The following is a 15847-nucleotide window of genomic DNA, read 5'->3' as shown; positions in this document are numbered from 1 at the left end:
CCTCGGGTTTTTAAATGAGGCGACAAACATTCCACAGCTCTCTGATGTCGTTACTCAGCTTTAAGGAGCATCGTGTTCGCGAGTTGTTCAGGCAGCTGTGTGTGTGTGTGTGTGTGTGTGTGTGTGTGTGTGTGTGTGTGTGTGTGTGGTGGTGGTGGGGGGGGGTTGCCTTGACACGCTTTCCTACCCCCCGCCCTCCCACAACTCACACACACACACATTTCTTTTGAGAGCATGCGTCTCTCACTCACTGACCGTGTGCTGGGCCGCCTTGACAACCTCGCCAACGGCTATGCGCTGAAACACCTCCCTACCCCTGCGAGCGCCCCCACAACCCATCACCCCACCCCAACACCCCCGTCCCCCGCCAGACTGTGGGAGGGATGACATCAGCGCTCTGAGCCCACTCCCCCCTCACTGGTCATCAACCTGTCAGTGCCTCAAATAGGCAAGCACACACACACACACACAACACACACACACACAACACACACACACACACACACACACACACATACACACACACACACAAACAGAAACACACAAACACAGTGCACTGTCGTACACACTAATGCACACATGCACAATGACATGTTTTATGGACTTTCACAGATCCTAGACCCAATCAAAGATTTTATGGCAACCAGAAGGCACACATGATGATGTGTTTAATAACAGGGAGAGTTATGGTGTGCTTTAGAAAGTGCCCTTTGGTTGTGTGTGGTTTAAGTCCTTCTACAGTATATTGCGTGTGTATGGGTGGCTGTCAATTTGAGCAGATGTGTGTGTGTGTGAGTGTGAGTGTGTGGTCCTACAGGTAATTGTAGGTTTTTCTGGTACACCTGAGCTCTTTATTGACCTACTGACCTTGGCTAGAGTTGTGTGTATGTGTATGTTTGAGAGAGCAAGGAAATGACTGACAGCATATACGTACGTTTTTTATGAATAGCCTGCCTTTATTAAACTCGGGCATCGACGAATGCACTCACACAAACAAGCAGCGTTAAATGCACAGGCGCGCACAAGAGGCCCATAAGCACAGGCTACTGAATTGAAATTATTCCCATTGCAATAAGCCCAGCCTAACGAAATGAAATGGTACACATTAAACACACCAGGCCTCTGCTAAATATTATTAAACATCAATTACAAAACGGGCATCAACAGATTAATGCACTCGCTCACACAAACAAGCGCCGTTAAACGCACAAGCGCACACAAGATGGCCAATAAGCATATTGAAATTATTCACATTGCAAGAAGCCCAAACCTAACGGAATGAAATAGCCTACACATTACACACGCCAGGCATCTGCTAGGCCTTAATAAAACTCACGTTATGCAGTATGCTACACCAGAGGACGCACAACAAACAAGTCTTACCATTGAAGATCTTTTTTTCTTGAAAACGTTTTAGTGCCAGGGCAACGTTCGTTACTCTATCCACATGGAGCTGCGGGGCGGAATTCCCCGTCCGCTTACTATCATATTTCATTACAACTTTACACTTCTTACATTGGACATATCCAACAGCCTCATTAGAATCCGCATTGACTACTAAGCAGAAATATCTCCATACAGTAGATTTCCCCATCGTTTTGTATGGTTTTAAACTCTCCAGATGACAGTCTTTTTTTACTTCTTCCATGATGCCAGTTTGCCACCAGTAATCGCGTTGTCACAGCTAGGACATATACAAATTCCCGCGCACAGGAAGAAGGCAGTTATCCTAAATGTGATTTATTTTATTCTCAAAAACGAACTTCTGCATCATATGAAGCAGACACGTTGACCTCCCTCCTTATTATTATAGATATTTTAAATATGGAATGTCCAATGCCTTATCGCGCTGATGTGTCAGAGCCCGACCCGAGTATAATTTCTAAATATTTGGCTGAACCCAGCCCGTCGGGTTCTGTCGGGTTCCGACGGGCCCGGGTCGGGTTTCCAACCTCTAGTATGTGTGTGTGTGTGTGTGCATGGCAGAGAAGAGAGGGACATTTATTTTGATCTGTGTGACGTGTAAATGTGTGTAGGGTTATGTCTTTGTGTATGTCTGTAGGCTTACGCGTGTGTGCAGGGGTTCGATTGTTGTGGGTAAGTGAGAGAGACAGTATGTGTGACTGTAAGTGTGTGTGTGTGTGTATGTGTGTGTGTGTATGTGCACGCGCAGGGGGGCAGTCACTGTGGAGATAATAGCCAGGCTCTCCCTTCTGCTGGCAGTTGGCCTGGCTCTCCCTCCAGCCCACTGATGACACCAGTGAGAGAGTGAGAGTGAGAGTGAGAGAGAGAGAGAGAGAGAGAGAGAGAGAGAGAGAGAGAGAGAGAGAGAGAGAGAGAGAGAGAGAGAGAGAGAGAGAGAGAGAGAGAGAGAGAGAGAGAGAGGGGTGGGGGCTGGGGCTGGGGCTGGGGCGAGTGGAAGAGAAGAGTGAGATGGAGGTGACAAAAAGAGAGAGCGAGAAAGAGAAAGACTGAGAGAAGCCCACTGATGCAAGAGTTCAGTTATTCACATAAAGAAAGCTCTCCCCCCGGCTTGACTAAGCACATCAAGCTTGGAGGTGTGTGTGTGTGTTTGTGTGTGTGTGTGTGTGTGTGTGAAGTGGTGGGCAGCACAGTTGGCATCATGTGCCAAGCTAATGTAAGGCACGCATAGGCACGTTGGAACACCCAACCCTCACCCCCTCCCACGCCATCCTCAACCGACGCGCGCCAGAGTCCCTTGAATGAGCCGCCACTGAGTAGTACCGAGTAGGAGGCTGTGGAGGAAGTCTGGCTTACAGAACTTGAGCGCTGGCCTCCACTTGTGTCCTCTGCCTCAAACTTTGACTTAATACAGAGGGGGGCTTCACTGGAGAAGGACATTTTGCTCATTGTGTCCTTCTACGCAGCACCAACCCCTCCCTGCGTCCACGCTATCTCACGGCCTCCCCCTGTGTCCGCTTACTTCAAAGTTTGACTCAAAGCATCTTATCACAGGGATGTCTCACTGGATATAAAGCCATCAAGTCTAGCGCGTGAGTGCATGAGTGGAGCGCACTTGTCTACATTATTCTGCATTATTCGGACATCTCCCTGAGTCCTTGGTGAATTTGGTGCACCGTCCCTCGAGTGTCTCCGTTCATCTTTGCGGAGCAACAGCCCCGGGCTTTGTGCTCGTCTTGTGTTTTTGTGGCTTTCTGTTACAGGTCGAACAATCGGCGGTTTATGACTCATTAGGGAGGCGAAGCGCACTCTTTGTCTATAAGTAATCACTGGCGGTTATAATGGCTGTTGTAATTGAACAAGGCCTCTCCCATTATCGCACATTAAAAGCTATTTTGGAGCATGCGGCGTCAAAGCCAGTACATTCAGACTTCAGTCACAAGCTGAGATGTCTAATTTAAGGAGCGTTCACCCCCCCCCTCTCTTTGTCTTTGCTTAACGCGCTTCCACTCACACAACTCATACAGTTAAGGAAGCTCTCATCGTTGCCGTGGATTATCAGATATATTAACTCCCCATACCGTTCGATAAAAGCTTACAAATCCTACTCGAACGTTGTACATGCTGTAGTGTCTCTGAAGGAATGTTTTTGTACCCTCTATATGTTTTATCTTTCATATTTTTTCCTGAACACAAACTCTAAAATGCTGTCACAAAGGACTGTGTATAAATAAAAAAAAAAAATTGCAGTGCGAGATTCTCTCTCTGTGATCAGACTAAGAAGATTAGAACACACTGTAGGGAATGGACCCCCTGGAATGTTTGAATCCCTGTGAAAACTTTCGATCACTTAAAACGGTTTCGCAGCACTTAAGAGACTGTGGTCTCTAGGGCATGTGTATGTAGCGACGTAACCGATAGTTATCTGTAAAGGATAACTGTGTGTGTGTGTGTGTGTGTGTGTGTGTGTCTACACACATCAGTCAGCTGTGATGTACAGATGGAAGCTTAACAACGCTACTTTTGCCAACGTAGACACACACTAAGCGGATTCCTTGAGGGCCTTTTTCAGACGCTTCCTGCGACAGCGTTTAAAGATGGCCGCGGGGCAGAGCGATAAAATGTTTTGTCAGAAGAGTCTGGCGGCGGCGGCCTTCCCAGCAGACCCGTCGGCGAGTCTTCGGCTGTGATTTGTGCTCCAGCAGTCGTTTTGTCACCGCGCTTCGCACAAGGCCCTCTGTCTCGCCAACAAAGCAGAGGCTGCCTTCCGCCTGTCAGGCTGATGCCTGCGAACTCACTGTAAACAACCAGTCCAACCCCCCCCCCCCCTACACACACACACACACACACACACACACACACACACACACACACACACACACACACACACACCCCTTTTGCCGTCCAGCGTCTAAAACCGAGGACTCACCTCAACTCTTCTTTCCCCTTTCTTCCTTGTCTATATGTATTGCAGCTTTTGTTCTCCTGGTACATCATCAAGGTGTTTTGATGTGTAATTGCCTTAGGTGTATTGTGCACGCATTACGGTCTTAGAGAAATCACTCACAGGGTTATTGACTTGATTAGTGGCCTTTGCAATCAGGGGTCTAGAGGAAAAGGGTAGCACTTCAGTCAGCAGCTGCGGTGGGCTCACCTGCGTCAGCGAAGGGTCGAGTTGATTGACTCATGTGTCACCGCTCTCGACAAAGATACGGGCCAACAGGCCCGGCCTCCTCGTGCACGCAGCTGCCACCGGCACAGCACCGAGCACGCATCGGACTGAACTCTACCCCTCGCTTCGCATTAAAGATGCCCCCTGACACACACACACACACACACTCACACACACACACACACACACACAAACAAACACACACACACACTAACACACACACTCACTCACACACTAACACACACACACACACACACACACACACATGCACACATACACACACACACACACACACACATGCACATCCTGGTCTAAGTGATGTCCCATTGTTCTCCCATGTGGACATGAAGTACATGTAGGCCATGTACATGTTACCCCCTGAACACAGAGTTCACATACGACATACATGCATACCTAATGTGTCTTACCATGAAGAGCAGGGTTTTATCTCTCTCTCTCTCTCTCTCTCTCTCTCTTTCCACTGTCAGTAGTGTTAGGCCTGTTGCAGGTGATTGTTTATGCACAGCTCGGCTGCACCTCCTGCGTTACGCAAGCTGCCGTGATTCGGCTGTCGGAACGAGCAGTCGCAGGATGCCGCGCCAGTTTAATTATCCACTAATGCACTCGCCGCCGGCTATATCCGGCCGTGCCGGCGCGCCACCTATACTGTACATGCGTGGCATACTGGAAAGCAGAGAAGCGTGCCGTACATGCGTCGCACATGTTGACAGCATAATTGCATTCATATGAAAATTCTTTTTTAATGTGTGAGCCCATTAGCGGTGTAATTTAAGGTGCTGGAATGGCATTCAGAGTTTTGCTTCCTCTGGATGTAAAAGGCCAGTGTAATGCAGCAGAATTATCGTGAAGGGATGGAAAGTCTGAGATCTTGTAGTTAAGGGGGAGGAGAACATCTCTTCAGCTTGTCTTTCGAAGAGGATGCACTGTATATATAAGTGCTTCTTCAGCTTGTCTCTCGAAGAGGATGCACTGTATATATAAGTGCTTCTTCTGCTTGTCATTGCAAGGAAGAAATTGGTTTGGAAATTGGCTTTCCTAAGGCACAATCGAATTCCTTCATCTTGTCAAAGGTTTACAACCATTTTTTTTCTTCTTCCTCTTGCTTGATGTTCTCCCCAATGGGAACAAGCTGAAAAAATGATTTTCATAAAGTCGTCTTTGTTTTTGTGTAAATGTGACACAGTGTTTGACCTTAACAAGCTGGTGTTACAACGCATTATGTAAAGATACTGCATTTAATAGCTCGACACATATTCATTCCATTATGTAATTACGATCTTGTAATAATCTGCCGCATTTTGTAATACACAGGTTGAGCGCAATAGTAAGTAATAAAAGTTGCACTTTTTATGATGAAAATGTAAAACTATGGTGCATTATGTAATAACCAACTAAAATTGACATCTTCATCTGTATATTTTTAACAATTAAGCTAAATTAAACATCCAAAATATTAAATTAGACCGTTAGATAGTTGACTCTGATCTTAGTCTAAATAGCCACATAAAAGCAGTAACAAGATAGCTTTTTATCTTACGAATACAGCATAACTCGGGGACTTCATGTCAAAAGCCAACCTGGGAAAACTCATTCACGCTTTTATTTCTAGCAGGGTCGAATACTGCAATAGTCTTTTGAGCTCCCCAACAAGACCATCAAAAAGCTGCGCTTATTCAAAATGCAGCTGCTAGAACTCTTACAGGGACCAAAAGGTCAGATCACATCACCCTGATTCTTAAGTCACTACACTGGCTTCCCGTCAGCTACAGAATTGAATATAAGTGCAATGCTGTTTGTTTATAGATCAATACCTGGAGTGGAGCCAAATACATAAGAGACATTTTTAAGGAGTACACTCCTGCCAGGCCTCTCAGGTCAAGTGGATGTAGGCTGCTAGTAGTGTCAAGGCTAAGCTTGTTGAAGCTCCCTGTTGGTCTTAAAAGTAGCCTAATCCTTGAAATGTTTGAAACAGGAGTCAAAAGCACACTGTCCATGGATGCTTTGAATTAAGTTTGAGTTATTTGAGTTCTTTAAAATACGTATTTGAAATCTTGTTTTTTGATCTACACCACTATTTGTTTATTCTACACTACTACTGTTTTCATCTTTGTAAAGCACCATAAATTGCCACTGTCTATGAAAAATAGGTTATAAATGAAGTTTCACTTGGAAGAGGAAAAATAAGTTGTAAGGCAATTTATTAGACACGCACCACAGGTTCTTATAGGCAACCAAGAAGGGCATCATGTCTAAGATATTTTGATTACTAGGGCACGTTCATGTGGTAATTTAATAAACTTAACATTTAATTAACTCTTGTGTTTTGCACTGTAGGTGGATTTTCTAGGTTAAAGAAACTTCTAGTGTTTGTGGTTTGTAGATGTAATTTAGTATTTAGTAATGTTGTATTGTTCGGTTCTTTCACTCATTACTTGTCATTGAAAGGTACAACTGTTTGTACTTTAGAAATCCACTGCAGGTGTGCTGTTCAAGTCAGTGTGCTGTTAGGCTCTATGCTGTTATAATAATTATTATAAAATAATTAAAGATACCACTTCATAGTCTAAATGTTTCTCTGTAGTGTTGTTGACCACTGCAGTATGGTAATTGTTTAAAACGTACAGTAATTCGGCATTGACAGAAAAAAAGAATTTGGAAGAATGTACTGTTCCATATTGGTCTTTTGTTGTGCATCCATTTTCTCTTTCTTTGCTTAATGGAAGAGCTGTGTGTGTGTGTGTGTGTGTGTGTGTGTGTGTGTGTGTGTGTGTGTGTGTGTGTGTGTGTGTGTGTGTGTGTGTGTGTGTGTGTGTGTGCACGTATGTGCACATGTATGATCGTGTGTGTGTGTGTCTGTGTGCACGTATGTGCACATGTATGATCGTGTGTGTGTGTGTCCTGACCTTTGTGTGTGCCAGTAATTGTGTCTGTGTTGTGCCGTTTCTACGTCTTTGCCAATGGTGTAAACGCGAGGACTTCCGTGGTTAAATAACATGTTTCCTGGAGAACTAGCAAGCTAAGCAAGCATAATATCAGAAACAGCTAGCAAGCAAAAGGTTTTCAGGCTTACCAACAGTGGAATCAACTGTTAGCAAGCAAACTACCCAACTTTAGCCTTGTCTGTGACAAAAAAGAAGATAACCTGTTTAGTTTGTAGCACTACTTTCTTTAAACAGAACCAAATGATTCCTCTGTGGGCTGTACATGCTTGCCTACAGAGATGTGTGGTAACAGGGGTATAAGCAGGATAACACCTTTCTTGGCGTTCTTTGTCTCTGCCTCGTCCATTCATTTTGTATAACGGGACACCTCGGCAGGCATCATCACATGATGTGAAAATGTATTTCATTGTGTCGAGTTATTACATAATGTGGTGTTATTATATAATGCATTGTTACAAGCTGGCTCACACAAATTCTACTGAACACCATAGGTCTTGCATTTCCCATCTACAATTACATCTCTGATGAGACCTCTTGTATTGCAAAGAGCTCCCAGTCAGTTGCGCCTCTAATGGGGTCCGCCACACACACACACACACACACACACACACACACACACACACACACACACTCCACACACACACACACACACACACACACACACACACACACACACACACAGACACACACCACACACACACACACACACACACACAGACACACACACACACTCCACAGACACACACACACACACACTACTTACCCACAAACCACCTGTGCGGGCTCGCCCTACTTTTTGCCTGCTCCACTCTCCATCATGCTTCCGCAGCATGACCTCTCCCATCTCTCTGAGTGATCATAACTGGCACCGATTCCACACGGATCCATCTTTTCCGTCAACACCAGCCCTCTCCCCCCCTTTTTGGGCTGGAGTCGGCCAACCTACATCTGCACTCATTAGGGTCAATGTCAGCCATTCTACTGCGTGCGCATTGCTGTATGTATATTCTCATACATGAACTGCATGTACATGCCCATACATATCAGCCTCAGATTATGCAGTCAGCTTCCATATATCTCATGCTTTTTTGAATGCACAGTATGTTTATGAGTACACATGTATGTCTTGGCATCATGTGTACACTATGTATATGAGTACATGTATATGTCTTGGTATCATGTGTACACTATGTATATGAGTACATGTATATGTCTTGGTATCATGTGTACACTATGTATATGAGTACATGTATATGCGTTGGCGTCACATACACAAGCTGTATGTATGTGCAGATGTGTGCATGTGTGCGGCTGTGTTTGTGGCATCTGGTGCGACTGCTGTCTCCTATGCTGGGTTTGGATTCGCTGACAATGCAGTGAAGGCTGCTCTGACAGGGGCGCCGCACAACGAGCCATTAGCTGACAGCAGCCCAGCCAGAGCACAGAGGAACAGGTGAGGGAGGAGAGCGCTCTCTTTGTGCGTCTCGCGTACAGCGCTTCCCTTCTCTGTTGGGTTTTCCCCTCCTCCTCTGTCTCCTTCGCATCAAACACAACAGTCTTTCTTTCTGTCTCTCTCTTTCTGTCTCTCTCTCTCTTTCTCTCTCTCTCTGTCCCAGCTATCTCTCTCACACACTGGGGCACAAACACACACAGACCATCTCTCTCTTTCTCTGTTTCTTTCTTTCCCCGTGTCTGGTCATGCTGGGGGAGGCGGGAAAAACGGGCACGGGTTGAGAGGTGTGTGCTTTGAGACTGGAGCCACTGGCGCCCCAGTGGTGGCATCGGCACGGGCCAACTGGCTGGCAGGCTGGCAGGGCAGCGCGCACACACCCGCCCGCTCGAGAGGAGCCGGTCCAAGGACACGGTCCAGAGACGCTGCGACCGAGCTCAAGCCGAGCGGGAAGATGCGGTTGCCTTGTTTTTCCACCCCTCCTCCCTGCCTATCTTTTCCCCTCTCTCTTGCTCACACACACACACACACACACACACACAGTCAACATGCACATTCACAGACACACATACACACACAGTCACATAGACACATCTCTTTCTCTCTCCCTTTCTCACTGTAACTGCTGGAGATCACAAGACTTTGGGCTGTTGGCGTCTGCCTCTGTGCAGCCGCACGTCTGCGTCTCGCACCAGAGACACCTGCAGGATCTGGTAACGGCAGTGCCGAGTGCATCTGTGGAAATGTCAAAAACCCAAGGCGCGACACATGTTCAAACATGTATGTTACCAAACAAGCACAGATGTGGATTTAAATTAATTACGTATGTAAATGAAGATTTACCAGGACTAGATGAATCTCCTTGCAGTAGCAGTTTACAAGAGAGGGAGAGAGTAGGCAAGCGGCGTAGTCAGACTTGAATCGGTTCCAACCCCCTCGCAACTCCTAGTCTTGCTAATTAGCTCCATAACGTGGTTCAAGACACCAGCTACAGCAATTAGCAGTGGACCAAGGGGCCATTGAACACGCCTGCCGGTGACAGACTTATCCACCGCCGTGCTTTCCCGTCCTCACAAACCTGGCAAAATAATTCAGTCCACGCAAGTATACACCCCTCCCTTAAAATCCCAATCCCCAAAAAACAGCCACCTTTGTGGTTGTATACATACCCCTATACGGCATTGTGGGTGATTCCACACTAATGAAACTTGAGAGATATTATTGTGGGTGCTAACCCTTTTAAGGCGTCTGATTTATGGTGTACGTCATGGGGGCTTAAGCTCCTTAGCTCCAACCCTGGGATCCTCAGCTGCATTGTACGTAGGCTTGGGAGACAAACCATTAAATTAGCCCTGGCAAGCACATCCCTCAAGAGGGAAACGGCTCTGACAGCTGCGATCTCCCTCAAATATCCCATATCATAATCAACTTTTCTGCCTCTATCCCCCCCCCCCCCATCTCGGAGCTCATTGGCCTGAGATCACCACAGAAGTTTCCAGTGGCAAAGGGGCTGCGTGGTGTGCGGTGACAGATGCTTAAGTGGCCCACATACACACACACACACACACACACACGCACATGCATGTACTTAGACACACAGGCTTCAATGACGACTGAAAGCGCACACACACACACACACACACACACAAACACACACACACTGATTATGGTGTTGGGATGGATCGTTTTCGTATCGCTGGAATGAAAGAGTGTGTATTTAGTGAGCCAAACCAGCCAATCAGAAGTAGTTAATCAGCCATCAGGGCAGATTTACAACTGACTTCTTGCTCTCACCCTCTCTCCATCTCTCCATCTCTCCATCTATCCATCTCTCTCTCTCTCTCTCTCCTCTCTGAAGCTGCCTGTCATCTGTAAGCTCTTTCTCGCTGTCTGTCGTGCCTTTATCCCCTCTGAATGGTCCCTATCCTTCCACTTTTTGCCATAAAGCCACTGGGCTCTTTCTCTCTCTCCATCTACTATTTATATACATCAATCTTTCTTTTTTTACTCCACAAATAGGACAGCCAAACAATGATGGAGCTCTTAGTTAAGCCCCACTATTACCTGTCTCTCTCTCTTCATATCTGTCTGTCTGTCTGTCTGTCTGTCTGTCTGTCTGTCTATCTATCCACCTTATCTGTCAGTCAGTCTCTCTCAGTTTCTCGATAAGAAATGGCACAGCCAAACACTGAGGGCACTTAGTTAAGCCAAGCCATTACCTCCCTCTCTCTCTCTCTTTCTCTATCCTGTCACTCTCTCAATGTCTTTCTCTCTCTCTTCTCCGTACTCCCTCTCTCCCCTGGTGGTCTCCATCAGCAGGCGACCCCCCCCACCCCAGGGCAGGGGCATGGGGGCGGTGAGAGGGTGAATGCTGAGCAGTCATGGTCATGAGTAACATAAACCTGGAGCCGTGGGTCCACCAGTATGAACCAGTCTGACGTGGAGAGTGATTTGTGTCCAGCCAGTACTGCACCTCCTCCCATTGACTGCTGCGTGCCGCCTTTAAAAAGAAGGGGAGAAAAAAAGCAGACTGCTTAGCACAATAGTTTTGATGGATGTCACCAGCGTCCAACGGGAAAGAACAAGTAAAAGAGTGTGTCTGCATCGGCGGAGGATTTATTGTGTTGACTGTGCTGCGTACTGCTTCTTCTCTGCTCTCTATCATTTATCAGCCTACCCGGAAGAAAGACAGCAACTGTTTTCTACCCGCCATTAGATGGAGTGTATTTATCTCTCATATTGGTCCTTGAATTTTTTACCCCCGTAATATTTTATATTTCGTTGTGATATGAAAGTAATAGTTCACAGTCCTAGCCGGTCCACCGCGCGGAGCGACAAAGCTATAAATATCTGATGGCTGTTTTATAATCAGTAATGTGGATAGTGCTGTTTGGGTGTATTAATGGTGGTGTCCTGTGTGTGTGTGTGTGTGTGTGTGTGTGTGTGTGTGTGTGTGTGTGTGTGTGTGCTTCCAGGATGCCAAGTTTGTGGAGGAACGGAGGAAACAGCTGCAGACCTACCTGCGCATGGTGATGAACAAGCTGGTGCAGACGCTGCCTGAGTTCACGGCCCAGCCCACCAAGGAGACGCTGCTGAGGCTGGTCCCATTCTGCCAGTGAGTGCACACACACACTTACCTCTCATACACACACACATGCACACACACACACACTTACCTCTCATACACACACACATGCACACACACAAGCACACACACTCACCTCTCACACACACCCTCACACACACACACACACACACACAAAGAAACCAAATACACACACTCATATCACATCACACACACCCCAACACATACACACACATGGACACACACATTCTCAAACAGATGCACACACTCCCACATCACGTAATTGCAAACACACATGCCTGCCTCCACACATACCACAGCATACCTTGGAGACACAGCGTTGAGTATCATTATATATCTTACACCAAGGCTACACTCTTTTTTTTGTACCTCAGTTTCCCTCAGATGGATCACCTTTGACAACTGAAATGCCGCATGTCTGACTCGACACATTACGTTTGCAGCGTGCACACCTCAAGAGTAATATAATATGAGAGACACAACACCGGCACAACACCGGCACCTAACAGCATATCTGAAACACATCAATGCACCTGACTTATGTAATTATGGAAATATAAGCCAGTTATTTAACATTCATAAATTCATATTTATTCCATCTAATCGAGAGCCACTCACGGAGGATTATCAAAGGACCCAACAAAAATCAGCTCAACGGAGAAATCAGCTCCAATCTTTTGCAGAACAGAACGTGGCAGCCACACTTCCTGCACACAGTGAACCACGACACCACGTTACCTGGGGGCCCTGAAAGACGCTTGCTCAGTCCCCACTCCTGGTTCAGTTATCACAGGCAAAAAAAAACACCCGTTGGGGAATAACGCTTCAATTTTTTTTCAAAAATAAGCTTTCTCTTTCCTCATATTTGATCCGACGCAATTAAAAGTCAGTCCTTGGCGTCGCCTCCTCATCGCTAATAGATTCCTTGTTCGGCCGAGACCTGAGGGATGATTTGCGCGCTCAAACAGATGAGGCTGCGATTAGTTCTCCTGTCATTTGGATGAAGAGGGCCAGTTGGACGCAGCATTTGTGTGCCAGTGTAATTAGGGGATTTCTACAGTGAAATATTGGGGTGTCAGTCCCTGTTAGGAGATATAAAAAAGTGAGGAGCTGCCAGGAGGGGTGAACCTGCTGTGAACACACACACACACACACACACCTGCACACACACACACACACACACACACACACACACACCTACACACACACACACACACACACACACCTGCACATGCACACACACACACACACACACACACACACACACACACACACACACAGTCACAGTCACACACGTACACAAGGAGCCCTCAAACAATAACGTGTCTTTGAGTGTGTGTTGCCATGAGCTTTAGAGGACGGGTGAAACTTAATTTACTCTTTACTTCTTAATTCATTCTTCACAGCTCCATCAAGGTTCTCGGATTCTTTTTGACTTTATGTTTTTTATCTGGGTGTCCGTTTGAACTGACAGCCTTAAATTTTTATAAAGTGAGGAACGACTGTAGGCACATGTTCTTCAGAAAGTGTCTGCGCAGTAATAACACTGGGCATCTTTTCTCCCTGCTATATATTGCTTCATCCATCATTGGCAAAGCATAACGTCTCTCTCTCTCCCTCTGTCTCTCTATCCCTCTGTCTCTCTCTCCCCCCGTCTCTCTCTCTGCCTCCTCTTCATGCTTTGCCAAAGTATCCTAGGCTGGATACGAGTGTCTTTTCTCTGGGTTATGTAACATGTCTGTGCGTTGGCCTACGATGACAACCAAAGAATGTGTGTAGACAGGTCAGGTCCATCACTGTTTGAGCACACACACACACACACACACACACACACACACACACACACACACTCAGAGAAAGAGAGAGAAAGAGAGAGAAAGAGAGAGAGAGAGAGGTGGGGAAGGAGGGATTGTTTGTGTGCTTCAGTTGATGTTGCATGTGTGTTTGTGGGGTGCACATGTGTGTAGAATGCTGTAGTGTGTGTGTGTGTGTGTGTGTGTGTGTGTGTGTGTGTGTGTGTGTGTGTGTGTGTGTGCGTGTGTGTGCGCTGTGGGTAAGGGCGGGGATTGGGGGAGGGACAAGGAAGAAAAAGAAGACGTGTGACTGGCCCGTTCCCTGCAGCTGTTTGGCCCCCCACTGCTCTGACTTGATTGAAGGCCTCGGAGCAGTGAACCTTTCAGGCTGCTATGGATGAAGGAATGACCAGATCTCTCTCCATCTCTCCATCTCTCCATCTCCCTCCCTCTCTCTTCCTTTGAGCCTTCTATTTTTTCTGTCTGCTACCCTCTCTCTCTCTCTCTCCCTTTTTTAGCCTGCCAAACACGCTATTCCTCTGAGCAAACTCACATCTGTTCCTCTCTGATGACTAAGGCAGGATTCGGATCATGATTCCATAGGGCTGATAAAGGCAGATAAAAATCATGTCATCCACCTCACAGAGCTGATGCTAGTCATCATGGCTGCTGATACCCCCTCCTCCCCCCCCGCCCCGAAAACAACCCTCTCTTCCTGCTGCAACCTTGTCGTGTTGTTTCTGATGGCGATAATGAAGGCCACAGTCGATCGTGCCACCAGCTAATCGTGCCTAATTGTGCCTGCAGAGGCGATCAATAGTCGTGACCAGAGTCGATAAATGTGTAATGGCAGCGAGAGGCGAGTGTTTGTCACAGCAATGCATTTAGTCGTCATCCCTGGGACACTTGTGATATCCTGCCGCGGTAATGGCACCTCCACATGTTGGGGGAATTACATAAAGCCAATTACCTGTGGTCCTCCTCTGGTCTGATGAGAACCTACACACACACACACACACACACACACACACACACACACATGAAGGGCATCGCTGTGCTCGAACGCGCAGATACTGTACGTTGCCGTGATCGATGAAGTTTCCATCCAGACGTGGCGTGTGGTTAACGGTGTTCACCGGCGCCGGGAGTGACCTGCACCTGCACCTCTGCCTCTCCGCTGAAGCGCACCCCGCCTTTCTTTAGTCGTAGAGCGCTGCGCTGCGCAGCACAGCGTTTCCTTTTCTTCAGAGGACTTACTCCATGCAACGTGCCTCAGGTTGTGATAGGTCGGACACTTTTCCCTTCTGTGCTCACGTGCTGGTTCCTGTGCTGTTCTGTTTGAACGGCACACACTTGACTTTGAGGTGATGCGAGGGAAGACTGTCCAACCGGATGGAGTGCAACAGGGATGGCATTCATCTGGATGTCACTGTGGCGGTCACAAGAAGGGTCTTTCATCGATCTGGCGGGTAGCGCCATCGGTTTTGGGTCTTGTTTGTGCACAATGGCTTCACCCCACACAATTAGAGTTAAAGCTCCGACAGTATTGCTCTCAAATAACTGCATTTGTCAGACATTGTGATCTTTACACTTTTTTAATCGACATGCGCACTAACTGCACAGAGTGCATAGAGTTTAGTATTCTTTGATCGTGTGGGACTAGATTTAAACACAGCACAGCGTCTCTGTAATTTCCAAATGCATTATTGATGTTGTCAAATCTAATCCCGAACACACAGATTGTTATGATGCGCCCCCCCCCCCCCCCCCCACACACACACACACAACACACACACACACACACACACACACACACACACCTCTCTGAGTGTGCCATATGCCACCGTTTACTTTACCACACTCAGGAAATACGGCATTTTACATTATTGCCTCATTTTTCTTTGCACACCACAAAGAAAACAGCCTTCGGGGCCTTCGTGT

At 46.9% G+C, this 15847-nt stretch overlaps 1 protein-coding gene across 1 annotated transcript in view; it reads left to right on the top strand.

Annotated features, from left to right (window-relative positions):
* snx29 (sorting nexin 29) overlaps positions 1–15847 on the top strand; it is a 100514-nt gene that overhangs the window by 80885 nt on the left and 3782 nt on the right. Inside the window, exon 20 of the mRNA XM_012838967.3 lies at positions 11983–12122. Within this exon, the coding sequence (XP_012694421.1) occupies positions 11983–12122 (140 nt within the window). The remainder of the gene's footprint in view (positions 1–11982; positions 12123–15847) is intronic.

Source organism: Clupea harengus, chromosome 23 (assembly GCF_900700415.2).
Source record: "Clupea harengus chromosome 23, Ch_v2.0.2, whole genome shotgun sequence".
NCBI lineage: Eukaryota > Metazoa > Chordata > Actinopteri > Clupeiformes > Clupeidae > Clupea > Clupea harengus.
Note: the sequence above shows the minus strand (reverse complement) of the source record. Positions and strands in the feature narration are given on the sequence as shown.